Source organism: Chrysemys picta, chromosome 9 (genome assembly GCF_011386835.1).
Source record: "Chrysemys picta bellii isolate R12L10 chromosome 9, ASM1138683v2, whole genome shotgun sequence".
Lineage (NCBI taxonomy): Eukaryota > Metazoa > Chordata > Testudines > Emydidae > Chrysemys > Chrysemys picta.
In genome coordinates, this window is record NC_088799.1 from 4,163,746 (window position 1) to 4,181,584 (window position 17,839).

General features: G+C 43.4%; 1 protein-coding gene across 20 annotated transcripts in view; it reads right to left on the reverse strand.

The window, feature by feature from the left end:
• LPP (LIM domain containing preferred translocation partner in lipoma) overlaps positions 1 to 17,839 on the reverse strand; it is a 438,751-nt gene that overhangs the window by 158,020 nt on the left and 262,892 nt on the right. For 19 of the 20 annotated variants that reach the window (XR_010590535.1, XM_065557534.1, XM_065557541.1 and 16 more), the window contains one exon: positions 548 to 1,246. Coding sequence is in view for 19 of the 20 variants with exons in the window: in XM_065557534.1 (XP_065413606.1) it covers positions 548 to 1,246 (699 nt within the window). In the remaining variant the exon portion in view is untranslated. Of the gene's footprint in view, positions 1 to 547; positions 1,247 to 16,206; positions 16,398 to 17,839 lie in introns of those variants that run through there. The other variant, XM_042843886.2, reaches the window with a different exon arrangement.

The window sequence follows — 17,839 nt, forward strand, 5'->3', positions numbered from 1 at the left end:
CAGCTTTAAGCACATGGACAGGAATAATTTCCCCCCTGGTAACTGGAGAACAAAACAGACCCAACGGTGTACATGATCCCAAGTCTTTGTCAGTAATCTCTTAATCAATCTTAGGAGAAGCAGGTCTGAAAGATCAGGGCATCATGAGGCCACATAATTACATGTCCTATTAATTGGGATGATGAGTTTTAAAGTTTCAGAGCTTAAAATTCCTCTCCCCTGCAGGGTGAATTCTGTGGAATATCACTGCCTTCCTGAAATGAGACACGGTCACCCCACAGGAAAGGTGGAATTTCTAAGACCCCAGAACTTTGACACCAGACTTGGCGGCTTTCTGTGCCCTCTGTAGCCCTACCTCGACAGGACACAAAGATGAAGTTGGCAATCCCATTAGCGCAATACAGTGAGCTTAACATGACTGAAAAAACAGCGAACGTGTCTTCAAACCAGTGCGCTGGCATCTCGACGAGCGCCGTTCAATAACTAACGAGACTGAAAAACCACACATGGGCAAAACCAAGCCTAAGAGTGGCTGTCTCTCTCTTACCTTTGGCTGCATGGGTGGCGGAGGAGGTGCTAACACCGGATCCGTAATGTAGGTCTTCTTTGTGCTGGGCGGTTGGTACGGCCCAGCTGGATTTTGGGCCATGGTGTTAGCTGTGGGATAGGCCGGCTCGGGCTTCCAGGTGTTTTGTGGCACATAGGATGGTTCCGAGCCATTTCTTCCTCCATATCCAGGGCCTGCAGGGTAGTAAAGATCTTGATACCGCCCCTGTGAAGGTGCAAAGCCATAAGCAGGCTCTGAAGGACGTGCAGGCTGGGGAGCGTAGCCATACTCAGGACCACGAGGCTGAGATGGAACATACTGTGCTGGCCCCGGGGGCCGGGCTGGCTGAGGAGCGTAGGATTGGCTTGGACCCAGCCCGTACTGAACGGGCGGTGGGCCAGGTGGCTGGAAGTGAGGGCTGGGCTGGGCTGTTTTCACCTGTACGTTGAACGCCGGGCGGGTGGGAGTGGACGCGGTGATATAAGAAGCTGGAACTGGTTGCGGCTGAGGTTTTAGTGTACCAACAGGAGTCACTGGGACTGGGGCGGGCGGGGCACCAGGTTGCACCGGTGCCTTGGCAGTAGATTTCTTGGTGGCAGTGAGAGGCGGCTGGTTGGGAATGATCATCCGCTTGTGCCCAGTAACCGGAGTAGATCCCGGGGGAGAAGTAACCGGGGAGCCGGTGGGGAACCCAGAGCCCTGTGGAACAATAAGAGGAGAAAAATATTATCACCAGCAAGAAGGAACCAGACAGCTGGTAAAAACAAGCAGCCAGGGTTAAATGGAAATAGGATTTTATAGCACCAGCTGCACAGCCACAGAAACGGCTAAGTAAAGCAGGAATGTACCTGAGACTACACATTATACAATGGCAATAGCAGAGCAGGGGCAAAACCCGTACAACAGAACAGAACTGCCAAGCAGGATATTTTACTTTTCTCTGGGGTTTTGACTCTACAAAAAACTGCCTTAAACAAAAGCAATTGCTGGATAATAATAAGAGGGGAGTCAATGTGCATAGCTGTAAAGGTTCCTGTAAAAGAAGAGAGCTCTGAAATGGAGAGGATTCCGAAATGTGTTCATGAGATCCTGCCCGCTGATAAGGAGGCTCCTTTTAATACACAGAAAGCAGTGCAAAGGGATGGATTAAAAGCAACTCCCATGGAAGAGTTCCCAAAGCAAGACACATTGCCCCGGATCTAATGCCAAAGGAAAATACAGAGCTATGCCAATATACACATATAAAGCCTGGTTCTGCTCTCAGTTATGCTGGTGTGAATCTGGAGTGATTGCAGGGAGGGGTAAGCGCAGAGTGAGGCCAGCAGTCCTGAAGGCTTAAGTCCTCTGAATCCAGTGTGAACAGGACTGGGATTCAAGAGACATTGGTTCTGTTCACAGCTCTGCCATGGATGAGTTGCGAGATCAGGCCTGTCCCTGGGACTCAGTGGACAAATGCAGAATTAGAGAAACAAGAACTGAGCAATGGACTGAGGGGATTTTAGGTTTCATGTGTGTAAAACATTTGTTTGTTTTGGTGAAGACCTATTTAACCCCACTGCCTCATGAAAGGACATCTTTGGTGATGATCCAAGACAACCAAAAAAAAGGTGGGAAAGTTCTTAAAATTCACCTCGTTTTCCTCTTTTTCTTTTGAAAAGTTTATATATTTTCCCTGCTTTCATTATATAGAGGAAGAAGCAGAAAAGTGAAGAAATGCAATTTTTAAAAATTTCCTTTGCTTGTCACTTTTAAATTGGTCTTAACTGGTTTCCCAAGCTTTTGTTGAGCTTTCTGCATGAGAATGAATTTCACCCAGAATCAATTCTATAATCTAAGAGTCAATTTCAGCCTTAGTGGAGGCAGATGCAGCTCTTGTTGAAGTGAATGGACCCCCAGGGTGGTCTACAGTAAGGCTTCATTCGACTTTAGGCTAAAATCTTATCCCACAGATTACCAATCTCGTATGAGTTGCTACCAAACCCCAGACAGCAGTGGAAAGAGGGGCACTATAGAATTTATGGACCCTTCGTAAGTTGCATATGTAAAAAACCATTCAACCTCCCGTACACAACACACAAAGAGAAGCAATAAAAAAGAAGAAGAAAATCTCAAATTTCATCTGCCATTAGGCAGAGAATTTCTAAAGATTAACTAGCATAGAGGACTTAAGTGAGAAGATTTCCAAGTGTGCTGTAGCGTTTTTAAACAACTTACTGCAGGAGGTCCCGGATGACTGGAAAAAGGCTAATGTAGTGCCCATCTTTAAAAAAGGGAAGAAGGAGGATCCAGGGAACTACAGGCCCGTCAGCCTCACCTCCGTCCCTGGAAAAATCATGGAGCAGGTCCTCAAGGAATCAATTATGAAACACTTAGAGGAGAGGAAAGTGATCAGGAACAGTCAGCATGGATTCACCAAGGGGAAGTCGTGCCTGACTAACCTAATTGCCTTCTATGAGGAGATAACTGGGTCTGTGGATGAGGGGAAAGCAGTGGATGTGTTATTCCTTGACTTTAGCAAAGCTTTTGATACGGTCTCCCACAGTATTCTTGCCAGCAAGTTAAAGAAGTATGGGCTGGATGAATGGACTGTAAGGTGGATAGAAAGCTGGCTAGATCGTCAGGCTCAACGGGTAGTGCTCAATGGCTCCATGTCTAGTTGGCAGCCGGTTTCAAGCGGAGTGCCCCAAGGGTCAGTCCTGGGGCCGGTTTTGTTCAATATCTTCATTAATGATCTGGAGGATGGCGTGGACTGCACTCTCAGCAAGTTTGCAGATGACACTAAACTGGGAGGAGTGATAGATACGCTGGAGGGTAGGGATAGGATACAGAGAGACCTAGACAAATTAGAGCAGGGGTCGGCAACCTTTCAGAAGTGGTGTGCCGAGTCTTCCTTTATTCACTCTGATTTAAGGTTTCGCGTGCCAGTCATACATTTTAACGTTTTTAGAAGGTCTCTTTCTATAAGTCTATAATATATAAGCTATTGTTGTATGTAAAGTAAATACGATTTTTAAAATGTTTAAGAAGCTTCATTTAAAATTAAATTATAATGCAGAGCTCCCCGGACCTGTGGCCAGGACCCTGGCAGTGTGAGTGCCACTGAAAATCAGCTCACGTGCCGCCTTCGGCACGCGTGCCATAGGTTGCCTACCACTGAATTAGAGGATTGGGCCAAAAGAAACCTGATGAGGTTCAACAAGGACAAGTGCAGAATCCTGCACTTAGGACGGAAGAATCTCATGCACTGCTACAGACTAGGGACTGAATGGCTAGGCAGCAGTTCTGCAGAAAAGGACCTAGGGGTTACGGTGGACAAGAAGCTGGATATGAGTCAACAGTGTGCCCTTGTTGCCAAGAAGGCTAACAGCATTTTGGGCTGTATAAGTAGGGGCATTGCCAGTAGATCGAGGAACGTGATCATTCCCCTCTATTCGACATTGGTGAGGCCTCATCTGGAGTATGGTGTCCAGTTTTGGGCCCCACACTACAAGAAGGATGTGGAAAAATTGGAAAGAGTCCAGAGGAGGGCAACAAAAATGATTAGGGGGCTGGAGCACATGACTTATGAGGGGAGGCTGAGGGAACTGGAGAAGAGAAGAATGAGGGGGGATTTGATAGCTGCTTTCAACTACCTGAAAGGGGGTTCCAAAGAGGATGGATCTAGACTGTTCTCAGTGGTACCAGATGACAGAACAAGGAGTAATGGTCTCAAGTTGCAGTAGGGGAGGTTTAGGTTGGATATTAGGAAAAACTTTTTCACTAGGAGGGTGGCGAAGCGCTGAAATGGGTTACCTAGGGAGGTGGTGGAATCTCCTTCCTTAGACCTTTAAAGTCAGGCTTGACAAAGCCCTGTCTGGGATGATTTAGTTGGGAATTAGTGCTGCTTCTGCAGGGGGTTGGACTAGATACCTCCTGAGGTCCCTTCCAACCCTGATATGCTATGATCAAGATGATACAGTGTTGGTTGTACAAAGGGTTCAGGCTGTCCCAAGGAGCTCAATTTTCAAAGTTGCCTATTTGCACTTCTTAGGGCTACCAGGATGCATTTCCAAAGCCTAAAGGTCTACGTGAATATTGACTGTCATATAAGTTATTTATGCATGCTTAAATTTAGACTACTTTGATGTCTCATTTTAAAGAGTCCCATCTTCATCCTTAGGTTCCTAAATACATTTAAAAATCCAGCCCAAAGAATTTACAGTCTAATAAAACGTGTTAATCCAGTAGATTGACTTATTCTCTATCAAGATCCCACTGCAAATTTGTATTTCATTCCCAAGAAATGCAAATGTCTTTACGGCATGCACTGTACACAGATCAGCAGCTGCACTCATATGGTACAGCTGTATTTGTGTGGATACAGCTTTAATAGCTAGCTACCCAGGCAGCAGCCAGATATTTGAGGAGTACTCCCAGACATTTCACTGAAAGACAATCATGGAGAAGTCGAATAGTCTTTGTCTCAGGCTGGATTGAAAAGAAGGGGCCCAGGCTTTGCATATGCCATGAAGCAACCAGAGGAGCACTAGATAATTCTCAATCTTATTTCTTTCTCCCCCATTGCCCCGCTCTGCACCTGCTACAGAATTCAGGTGGCTTGGACGGGGAGTAATCAGCATGGTCATTACTGTTTCCTTTAACAATTTCTTGTGGACTCGGACATGACACTAGCTTGAAACGTAAGGAAGGAAGTGTGGAGGAAGGAGGATGACAACAACCAGGCCTCCAGCACTTTATCTTGGAGGACAACTTTCAGCAAGTTACAAGTGCAGAGCAAAAACAGACAAAAATCTTAATTCTACGCTCAACACATGGACCAAATGATGTGGGCAAATCAGTCTTCCATTTACAGCATTGCATTCATTCTGGAGATCTCAGGTACATCTAAGAAGCGTAGAAGCCTATCAGGATACCACTGTAACTTCATCAACGGATCCAATTCATTCCCAGCATACATCTGGTATGGTCAGTAGCATTATGCCAGGGATGAACTGAGCTTATGTTCTTTGGGTCCAGATTCACTTTTCATTTGTTTTCCCCTGTGATGGAATTGCAGGTCCCAAGAAAACATTGCCACAAGACTATTACTGCTTTGAGCTTTTTGGGTGATAAACTATCACCTGACATGAATGAGGAAGATTACGTGAGAGATGGCATGGCTTCCAAAGGGAGGATACATTAATTTGGATAAGTAACCTGACCTAATGACCATGGAATTACTAGTGTTAAAATTACCATCCATATCTAAATCGTCAGATCTCAAACTTTGCCCGGGAAAGCAATATTTTAGCCACTGAACAGCATAGGGGACCAAGGTGCTATCACCTTTTACAAAACACAAACAGTTGGCCTAAATACTTTTAACTTTGATAGACAAAAAAGGACATCGCTTTAGTTTAATTCATTGAGAAATCTTGTTATGATTAAAATGAACTTGTCTCGCAAATCCACCAGTCTGGCTTAGCTGAGCTGAGCCATCTACCATAAATTATCTACAGGAATGCATGACATTGCCACATAAAAACAAATATCTTGATAGATCTTGGCCAAAATGCAACAAAGGTTGTTGACCATAAACAACTAAACCTTTCATCAACTCATCTCATGATATTCCAATAACTTCCGTCCCTTATGACTGCAAAGAGAAAACAGAGCCATTTTGGACTCCAGAACTGTGCGGCAATGGCTTTCTACATTTGTTGAATTTGTGGCTTACGGGCTCAACAGTAAACATCAAGAGTTGGCATGCCAGAGTCCCCCAGTCAGCTCTGAAGGCAGAACTGTTGAATACAACCCAGGAACAGATGACCACAAACGGGATGAAGTGATGCCACGTGAACAACAAGTCAGTACATGCAGAGGAATGGAGAAACAAGCTCAGGAACATGGTTTTTGCAGAAGGATGTCAGTTTAGCAATGCAAGGAGGCTCACAGCAGCACGATGTTCAGAAACGAATGTTGTACCTTGCTTGGCATAGGCAAGTAATTGCTTTGGCAGCCACAGGTGAAACTCCCCACCCCTAGATATTAGCAAAATATTGGTAAGAGAAGTATTTTATGACTGACGCTATTACTAAGCATAGCAAAGCTTATATACTTAAAGTATCATTATTAAGCCATCCTCCGACTTATGAACTTTTCCTCTGATTGCTACAATATGATATTTATAGTTGAATGAAAATAGGATTCAAGATACTGTAGTTCATAGTTATGATGAGGGCGAAAAGGAATGTACCGAAAATGCAGCTATCCCTATGACTCTGTAATGACCATATGAGCTACAGAAAATGAGTGTATACTAAGAAAGTGAGAGGATGTATAGATATAAAATAGACACCCAAACCCACACAACCCTTCTGGAACCGTACTGTAGAACTTAATAGAAAATGATAGCATTTCTTTAGGGGTTTTAAGCCATCCCACAAAAATCTATAGCAGGCATAGAATTCTATATTCAATTCTATAGAAGAGTCATCCTCCCATCTCTTCTCAACCCTTCTCCCACCCCCAAAAAAATTACAAAAATGAAATAATTTTCCACTAAATTCTGTAGGTTTCTTTTGTAAAGAGCAACTTCTATAGAACATTGTTGGTTTCACCCCTTTTAAACTTTATATGGCATTAAAATGATGTGTATTTACCCACATGAAGATGATGATATACATATATACTCATACAGCACTTGCTTTGGGTTTTTATTATTTAATTTCATATTTCTTGTTCAGGATTCCCTTTATTTGTAATATCGCTTGCACTTCATTTTAAATGTATTCATATTTTCAAACTCAAAGAGCCAATTAACCCAACTTTTTAAAAAAATCATCTTTCCACAAAAAATCTGAATGATGATGTTGTCTCGTCACTTCCTGCGCAACCATCTGTTTTTATTCCTCTTCTCCATATTTTCTTGCACTCTATGCAAACAGGAGTGCAGAAGAGTAAAAGCAGCAGTGGACTAGTCTGTGCTCATGTAACATCTGCTTTCTTAAAGTTCAATCACGTTAGTGAACCGCTCATCTGCCAATATTGACAGTGAGTTACAAAATGATTTGAATTACTAGCATGAATGGTTAGGACGAGAGAGAAACGATGGCGCCTTTGCAAAAAATAGCAACATAAAAATACAATGACAAGGAGACGTCTGAAGCCGCTTTTTTTCTTTTTTACCCAGCATGAACACCCACCTTTTCTGTTGACCGATGATTTCCAGCCAGCAAACCAGATTAGAGTAGTTTGTCAGATGGTTCCATTTGATTCTAGCCCACTGCCCGTGTAAAGGGTGTTCTTTTACTTAACAGCTCTGTCTATGTTATCATAGCCGGTTAAAGAATTTTAATGTCCACAATCATTTCAGCTTCCAAGTACATAAGTACACCTCTACCCCGATATAACGCGAACCGAAAGAACACGAATTCAGATATAACTCGATAAAGCAGTGCTCCGGGGAGGGCGGGGCTGCGCACTCCGGTGAATCAAAGCAAGTTTGATATAACGCGATTTCACCTATAACGTGGTAAGATTTTTTGGCTCCCAAGGACACCGTTATATCGAGGTAGAGGTGTATAATTGATTTGAAAGAGTGTGTGTGTGTGTGTGTGTGTGTGTAAACAACATATAACATATACATATGATTGAACATGCAGTGTGGAACTTATACATATGGGGACGAAACCATATTATATATGTATATTAGTTTCATCCCCATATATATAATTTCCATACCACATGTTCAGTTATATGCATATGTTTTTACAGACAGACATATTTTATATACATTCCCCCTCCCCCCATACATATATTACATTCTGGAACTGATGGGGCAAGTTGACCCACCATAACATGTTAAATTTAAAATCCAGAATAGTGTTAAAACAAATCTGGAAAATGAAAGAGAAGCATAATTTTGTTACAGCACAGAATACCATCTATCAAACAGTGATACTCAACTAAAAAGCTATCTAGATACTTACAGAGAACACTGTTTCTTTATTAAATTAAATGGGAATTAGGGTCATTTCCTAACAATTTCATAGAAATGGGCTATATTATTCAATTTGTTGCTAATAAGGTATTTACTTAAAGACACATTACTTTGATAGAAATGTAGCATCTGGTCTGGTACTTTTGTTTTCCAGACGTCATATCAACCTAAAACATCTATGTAAAGTAATAATGGATTCATTGCCTCACTAGGCTTGGCTCACTTGGAAATTGCATTATCAATTAATCTAGTTTTCCTAAATCTACCCAGGGAAACAAAATCCACCCACAGGCGATTGTAATTCTAATATTAAAAACCCAACAGCTCCTTCCCATTTGTCTCCAGAATGCAAGAGCAATGTTGCTGCATATTGCTGAATGAGGTGACTACTTATTCTGAAAATCAACTTTTTTCCAGACAACTTAATATCATGCCTTAGTTTAATACCAGGTTTCTTTACACACTGCACTTCTCCCAGCTCAGCGGTTTTTTTTAAAACGAAGTCAATTAAACTTCAGCAATGATGACCTAATGAGCCCTATTCAGTAATGATTTATAATTTTCTTCACTTATACTGTTCTTAAATCAAAATCAGATCTCAAGACTTTTGCTTCACGACGACTGATTGAGCTAAAAGTATCAGGGTGGAATTTAGCTAAGGGCTAGAATATTCTAGAATACCTACAGTACCTGGGTCACATTTAAAAAGACACCACAGGCCAGATTATGAGCTCAACTACACTAGTGTCAATGGAAAGTAAATCCATTGACTTCAATTTACTTTGGTTTTACACGGGTGTAACCGAGCAGAACCTGGCCCTTTGTTCCCTACACATTTGGAAGGTTAATACATTTAAAAATCCCCCTTCCCCTCCCCCCCAAAATGTATTGCAGGTTTCTATGCAAACTGTAATGAACCTCAGAGAAATAACACCTCCTCTAGGTAATAATTATCATGCGCCGCCGAAAAGTGAACAGGAAAAATGATCTCTTCTTTTCATATTGCTGTAACCCAAACCAAAGCAAATGGAATTTATAATCTATGCTAAATATAGGCTGCATTGGCATCAGACTGCAGCACCTCTGAGAAGTGAATCGAATGCATAATAGCAATGATATCTAACAATGAATCTCTCTAGGTCAACCGTTTATAGGGACCCATATACAATTACACAAAACACTTTTGCACATGGAATTCAAAACACGCCGTCCAATTTAAGACAGAAATTCTCGTCACCCTCCATTTCTTTTACATCAATGTATATTGTTTCTACTATTTTTATCTATTTATTTATTTATTTATTGACAATGACATCTAAATTATGCATTCACGTGGTAGCTGTATAAATACATACTGATGGCTACTGGGATTTATAGCCTAACTGATTTTGACATTTTAAACTTCACAATTTGAAACAATGACTTTCTAGCCCGGAGGAAGAAGCTTTGGGACTTAACAGAGTAGAGATTCTAGCTACCTGAGCAACTTGGCTACCATAATGTTCAAACAAGAGACAGGCCCCATCCAAAGACACCCAAAAACTCTGAAAAACACGGGGTCCAGAGCCAAGCGTTGCAGCTTTCATGTACGTTTGTCTTGGGCCAAAGCAAAACACCAGGTCTGAGTCGCGGAGAAGAATTTAGGTTTGGAAGCTTAAGCTTATGCTCTAATAAATTTGTTAGTCTCTAAGGTGCTACAAGTACTCCTGTTCTTCTTTTTGCGGATACAGACTAACACGGCTGCTACTCTGAAACCTTAGGTTTGGAACCTTCTCTAGCTCCAACTGATTTTCGTGTTTTTTCCTGCTTCATTAATTTATTTTAATTTTTCTTAAAAAAAAAAAATAATGCACATGTCAAAAATTCCTGGCATCCTAAGAAGTCAATGAATCTCTCCTACTTACAACCCATAAAAATTCACTGAGAGACCAGTCATTAAAACACAAAGCAATGCTATTCGATAAGCTTTCAGAAATGTAATTCTAGTCCTTGTGGACTCTTTGAATTCTCTAAATGAGTCATGGGCATCTCTGTGGAATTGTAAAAAACGAAGGTTAAAGCAGATTAATTCCCCGCCCCCCGTCCCTTGAATTTACAAGTACAGCTGTAAGTGTGGTTTGCCGGAGAAAAGAGGTAGCAGCAGAGCACAGCTTCTCTTGCCCTGACCAAGAAAGCTGCCCGCGCCCAAAGCTCACCTTTGCCGAAAAGCTAGAGAGAAACCACATTACAGAAAATTGTCATTTTTAAAGCCTCACAGGGCAGGTGATGTAAAAATCAATATTCCACTTAAATGGCACAAAGCGGGTTTTGTCGAAGGCCAAAGGATCAGGGCTGCGCTATAGTGGAGGCGGGGGGAAAGGAGAGGTCAGCCACAGAAGGCAACGGACAGGAGGGAGGAGAAAAATCAGGGATATTGTACCAGGAGCAGGGACAGGAGAAATAAGACCCAAAGCAATCAAAGGGTTAAAATGAAGAGAGATCAGTGAAAGAGGCAGCCCAGGTGGCTTGGAGAGTCAGGTTGGAATTTCTGCCAGGTGGTGTGTACAGGTGAAATTGACCCTATCCCCCAAGCCTCCCTAGGGCCAGGGTGAGGGGCTGCCTGTTTACGTCTCCTCCTGCCCGTGGGCCGGAACAGTCACTACACATGTTCTCTGATACCACCCAGGAAGCGACTTGGTCTGCTCAGCCACAGAGTACGCAGGCCCAGTGCTGGCCTCTGGGGGTCCCAAGAAGGGGCGGAGACCCCCCCACTGCTCAGCCACCTCACCATGTGCTTCTTCCTTGGGTGAGCCGTCCATAGCAAGCAGCGATGTTCGTCCCAGTGCAGAGGAACGGCACGAGGCCCTGTGCGCCAATGAAGTCATTAACACAAGATTAAAGCAGGGCTCGAGCCCTCCATAATCTTGCGTGGGCTCTCTGCACAGGGGTGAGATCCACCCCAAAGCCTTGCAAAAAAAGTCTTACTGAATGTAATAGAAAACAGGGATTTTTCTGGAGTTTCGACAGGCTTTCTGCACCATCCTACAGAGTTATAGGCCTGCTTAGCAATTCTACAAGATGGTGGAAAAAAAACAAACCACCCAGAAAGGAATGATTCTGTATTCATTCTATGAGCCAGATCCTCAGCTCATGTAAACTGTTGCAGGTCAGAAAAGCTACACTCATGTACACCGGCTGAGAATATGGACCTATAGATTTTAGAGTAGTTGCCATAAAACCCAGTCAATGTTTCCAGTTCTTGTTGCAAGTCTAATAATATTTGGTGTTTTTCTTAAAGCCCCAGATCCCGGAGTCACAGGATGACTTGAGACTCTTCTTTCCTTCCTTTCTTTCGTTCTAAAGGTTGTGGAGTAAAGCTTGACAATGTGCCCAAAGTGACTCCTAAGGCAGTGGTTCTCAACCAGGGGTACGTGTACCCCTGGGTATACGCAATGATTAACAAGGGGGTACATCAACTCATCCAGATATTTGTCTAGTTTTACAACAGGCTACATAAAAAGCACTAGCAAAGTCAGTACAAACTAAAATTTCATACAATGACTTGTTTATACTGCTCTATATGCACTATACACTGAAATGTAAATACAATATTGATATGCCAATCGATTTATTTTATAATGATCTGTCAAAAATGAGGAAGTCAGCCATTTTTCAGTAACAGTGTGGCTGGGATACTTTTGTATTTTTAGGTCTGATTTTGTAAGCAAGTATTTTTAAGTGAGGTGAAACTTGGGGGTACACAAGACAAATCAGATTCCTGAAAGGGAGACAGTCATCTGGAAAGATTGAGAACTACTGCTCTAAATAGTCAAAAGTCAGAAGGAAAATAAAAAATGAACCCCCAATTCAGTATATTTCTTTGGCTTTAAATCATTATATTTTTTTTAATCTCATGATTTTGCATGGCCTGACGTGAATTTTCGAACAGCTGGGGTTGGCAGTACTGAACTCTTTTACATTTCTATTGGTTTTATCCCTATCAACTTCTCTTGGACTTTTCCGTGAGGCGAGGAAAGAGACTGGAAGAATGAAGAAACAGAGGGTATTATTAGAAAAGGACACATTCTGTTGTCTGTTTGTTTGTGGCAATTTAAAAAAAAAAAATCCCTACTGCATTGTTTCCCATAAGTGGAAACAGATTTTCTTTCTTTAAAAAAAAAAAAAATTCTTAAACAGAAAATCTCCTTAGTCAGATTCAGCAGCAGATTAATCACTTCTGTAACCCACAAAAAAAAAAAAAAAGTTTTCTGGAAAGCATAACTGTCTGTAAATGACAATATTACTCTCTCTGCTGCTAAAACGCCTACAAGTTCTCTCACTTCCATGACTCAGCACCAGAGAAAAGAGAGAGAATAAAGAGTGAACTTTCCTATTGAACAAAAAATGTTCAAAATAGCACCCACCTCCCCCCCGAAAAAAAAAACCTTGATGCAAAACCAAACTCTCTGTCCATCAGTCTTGCTCCCATTGAAATCAATTACAAATATGCCAAATACTTTAAAGAGGAGTTGGGTCAGGCATCAAAATTAAAATGCATGCAAACATCAGAGAGCCCTCCCTCCCCCCCTTTCTCCAATGAGCACGTCTGTTTCAACACAGAGGAATTTTATCTCCGTTTATCTCCTGCCCTGCTCTAATTTGGTAGCCAAATGAGCTGAAATTTTGCTTGCCTGAAATGAAAATTTCCAGGAGTTCTAAAACAACCACACAAACAAATCACAGACTGATGGTGAGAGGAGGGGAATTTTACTGGGACTTTCCCTAGTGCAATATGGGTGTCATCTGAGCTAGCCATGTAAACAGCTCAAAGATTAAAGGCTGCTTTAGAAAACGGAGTCAGCGAGGTCTCTGCTTTCCTTCTCTGGAGACTCCGGGGGCAGACCCTTTGAATCTAAGGGAAATTCTTAGCTGGGATGAAGCTGTGAAAAGTATACTGAGAGAGGCTCGTACACTGGATGGCTCTTCAGATGCCTACATGTGAACTCACGTTGATGCTTTGATGACAGGTGTCTCGGAAACGCTGACAGGAGATAGGGAGAGTATCTGGGTAACTCCTATGCAATCCTACCACAATCCTAGCATAGAGGGTGGATGGGACCCTCGTTAAGACGGCAATATTAGTTTATCTACCAGAGACACACTGTGACGCATCTGAAGAAGTGGGTTTTTTACACACGAAAGCTTATGCCCAAATAAATCTGTTAGTCTTTAAGGTTCCACCGGACTCCTCGTTGTTTTTACTGTGAAGCCATGAGGAGAAAGAGCTACTTTGCCACCCAACTTTACGGGGGCACAATCTTAACTTGAGTTCCACTCCCAATAATGCCTTCTACCATCCACAGAGGGGATGGGGTCGCCTGGAACTTCTCCTGCTCCTGAATGCGGCCAATGCAGCTACCTCTGCCAAAGGCCTACCCCTAATGCCTCCTTGACAAACCGCCCCGCTGATTATCAGCTCGGTGAACCCTCCTGGAGTCCCGGTCACTAGTGCATCTCTACACCAGTGGAGTTACCCCAAGGAGGGACTTGGCCTCTTCCTGTGCTGTCAGGGGTTCTGCTGCTGATCATTTAAACCTTTTCATGCTGGAAACCATAAATGAAAGGCATTAGCCATTGAAGTTGAAATTTAAAGCATCGCCCTGGGGTAAAGGCTTTTTCCAAGACACTAACATGATTAGGTCTTTCATCTTTCCGCTGTTAAGATGAATGCACTGTGCAATATATACGAACACTGTCAGCTTGCACATCCTCATCCCAGGTCATCTATGCAGGGGCTATTGGAGAAAGAAAGTTTAGAATCCAGCCATAGGTAAAATCCAGCAAAAGCAAGAAAAATAATCTCTTCCTTTATGCCATTGCTGAGAGTGCAGAATTTTCTGGCTAGTCTTTGGGGGAAAAGTGCTGGGGAACAAGATGCTTTGTTCATGAATTTCAGATACTCTAAAGGCAGGTCACAACCATCCTCACACCATGGTTCTGAAGCCACCACACCCAGGCACTAGGTGCTTCTCTCCTGAGCCTCATGCCTCGGGCAGAGCACTGATCCCAGGAGTGCTGCCCCTACTGCCTGACGTATGACCAGATGGCAAAGCGAATGCTGAGCAAATGAACTGGGGCGATTGCTCTCCACCTCTGAGGATAAGAATCCCCAGACTAGATGGGCCAGACATTTCCTCTGCCATATTCAGAGTCCCTATTTTTTTATAGCCATGTGCTTGAAACTTTGGAAGGTAAGGGAGAGCCAGCAAAGGGTAGTGGTAATGGTAACAGACACCTTGCACCAACACACACATATGGATTCTCACTGAGTGTGCACCCACTGCCACAGACAATATGATTAATCCCAGAGGACACCAGTGATTTCACGCTCCGTGCTGGCAGAAGGCGTCCTTAGAATTCCTTAGAACTGCAAAGGAATTAACAGTAGCAGACCTGGAGTCCACTTCTGTCCACATCTTGAAGCCATGCTGTTCCTCTGGTGACTGACAGATTTCTAGGGCCAAATTCACCATCACCACATCTGCTTTGGCCAGCCACAACACTACGTGGCAAGTACCTAATTATTAATTGCTATAATTATTCCACCACCCAAAATATTCAGCTTTCCTTTGCAAAAGGCTTAAATTCCTGCTCGGGCACCTGGATAATTCCAAACTAACAATTAAAATACTAATTGTTTGAAAGCAACACAGCTTGCAGAGGGATCATAGAAGTATAGGTCTGGAAGGGACCTCCATAGGTCGTCTAGTCCAGTCCCCTGCACTAAGGTAGGGCCAAGGATTATCTAGACCAGTGGCTCTGATCCTTTCCACACTACTGTCCCCCTTTCAGGAATCTGATTTGTCTTGAGTACCCCTGAGTTTCACCTCACGTAAAAACTTACAAAATTGCTTTCAAAATTAGACATAAAAATACAAGTGTCCCAGCACCCACTGTTACTGAAAAGTTGCTTACGTTCTCATTTTACCATATAATTATAAAATAAATCAACTGAATTGTAAATATTGTACTTACATTTCAGTGTATCGTATATAGAGCAGTATAAACAGATCATTGTCTGCACGAAATGTTAGTTTGAACTGACTTTACTGGTGCTTTTTATGGAGCCTGTTGTAAAACTAGGCAAATATCTAGATGACTTGATGTACCCCCTGGAAGACCTCTGCGTACCGCAGGGGTACATGTACCCCAGGTGGAGAACCACTGATCTAGACCTGCCTTGACAGGTGTTTGTCTAACCTGTTCTTAAAAATCTCCAATGATAGAGGTTTATCCAAGGCTCTCAAAACACTTTAGCAACTATAATACCTTTCAGCCTTGAACACCTTTGTCAAGTGGGAAGTATTTTTATCCTCGTTTTACAAATGGAGAAACTGAGGCACTGGGCGGTGAAGTGGCTTGTTCGCGGGGCAAGAGTAAATTTGGAACAGAACCCAGGAGCCCCGGTGACTCCCAGTCCCACTGCCCTAACCACTCGACCATATCACGAGCACAAAGACAAGATCATAGGGTTGCCAGCATTTTTCCTCCAGAGCCTGGACAGATGGTGCTGGAGGGATTGGAACTGCATGGTTTGAAACACTATCACTGAGAAATATGTTCAGAGATGAAGATTCAGATATAAACAAAATGGCTTATTTCAAACAAGTAAAAACGTCTGTGTTTGCAGGAAACTTACAAGGAGGAAGAGCTTACATTCCCCCCACCCCGCTTTGTCCTTTTTGAAGTGGTGTCTGGAAATAAACCCATCAGACAGAGGAGCTGCTCCCTGTATCACAGCGGCAGATGGCAAGCAAGGCTCAAGACTCCAGTTCTAATTCAGCAGAGCTGCGTGGTGAATTCTGCAACGAGGAAGAAACAACACAACATGTGCAGGCTGCCGTCTGCATTCATATAAATCGCTGTCTGCGGCGAGCAGCACAAGTTGTTCTGAAAGCAAGAGTCAATTGCCTGTCGCCTTATTTCTGTACATTTCCTGCAGGGGTCTCACTCAATAAGCGAGACTAAACGTAAGGGTGAGAGTCCCTATTAGGAGCAGCCTCGTCAGCATCGCCCAGCTAAGCATTTACGTCATCAGCATGCCAATTTAATCAGACCTGAGCAGTGATACTATAAATGGATTACCATGCCAGCTAGTGTGGTTACCGAGGTAACTCAGCCTTTTGTGCCATGGATACAATCGGCTTAATGATCATAAAAACCTCAGCACAAATGAAACAGAAGGAAAAACCTGGCAGGGCTGAGGCATTCACAAGCCCCGCTCCCGACCCCCCTCCTCCCAGCCGCTTGCTGCAATGAAATTAAGGGCCGCTGTGATTTGTATGCACAGCATTCCCATAGGGAACAAGTAAGTAAATAGAACCTGCGGAAATAATTAATGTGGGCCGGCGACTAATGCCAGCAGCGTTACTTAGTCATTTCACAAACATCGGGTGAGAGAGAGAGAGAGAGAGATGCTCCACATGTGCTGAGCAGCTCACAGGGAACTTCAGAGAAATATCTGCCCGCCGCCAATCAGTACTAACTCTTGGTCTTTAGCTCTCACAGCTCTTTACGACGATGGGTCAGTGCCATTATCCCCACTGGACACGCTGGGGAAAGTGAGGAAGCGAGAGACTAAATGACTCGGGGCGCCGTGGTCATGCAGAGGGTCTCTGGCATGGTTACAACACTCAGGTATCCCGGCGGCCAGTCACAACCTGATGCCTTTTGCGCCCTTCACGTAACACAAGAACCAGAGATCACTCAATGAAATTAATAGTAGCAAGTTTAAAACTAACATAAGGTGGTACTTCAGCACACAGTCAACCTGTGGAACTCCTTGCCAGGGGATGTTGCGAAGGCCAAAAATATAACTGGGTTCAAAAAAGAATGAGATAAGTTCATGGAAGACAGGTCCATCAATGGCTATTAGCCAGGCTGGTTAGCGATGCTCTGGGTGTCCCTGAATCTCCAATGGCCAGAAGCTGGGACTGGATAACAGGGGATGGATCACTTGCTAATTACCCTGTTCTGTTCATTCCCTCTGAAGCATCTGGCATCCGGCCACTGTTGGAAGACAGGATCCTGGGCTGGATGGACCATTGGTTTGACCCAGTGTGGCCGTTCTTATGTTCTTTGCTACCTATAACACTGCTCCACATGCAACTCACCTATTCTGTCCCTCCCCCACCCCATTTCTCCGATTCTGGTGCTGCCTGACCCCAGCGTGAGCAGCAATCAGCTTGGCCAGTGCCCTTCGCTGCGGGGAGAGCTCCACTCCAGCACCATCTCCAGGGGAGCAGGGAGGTCACCAGAGAACATGCAACCTG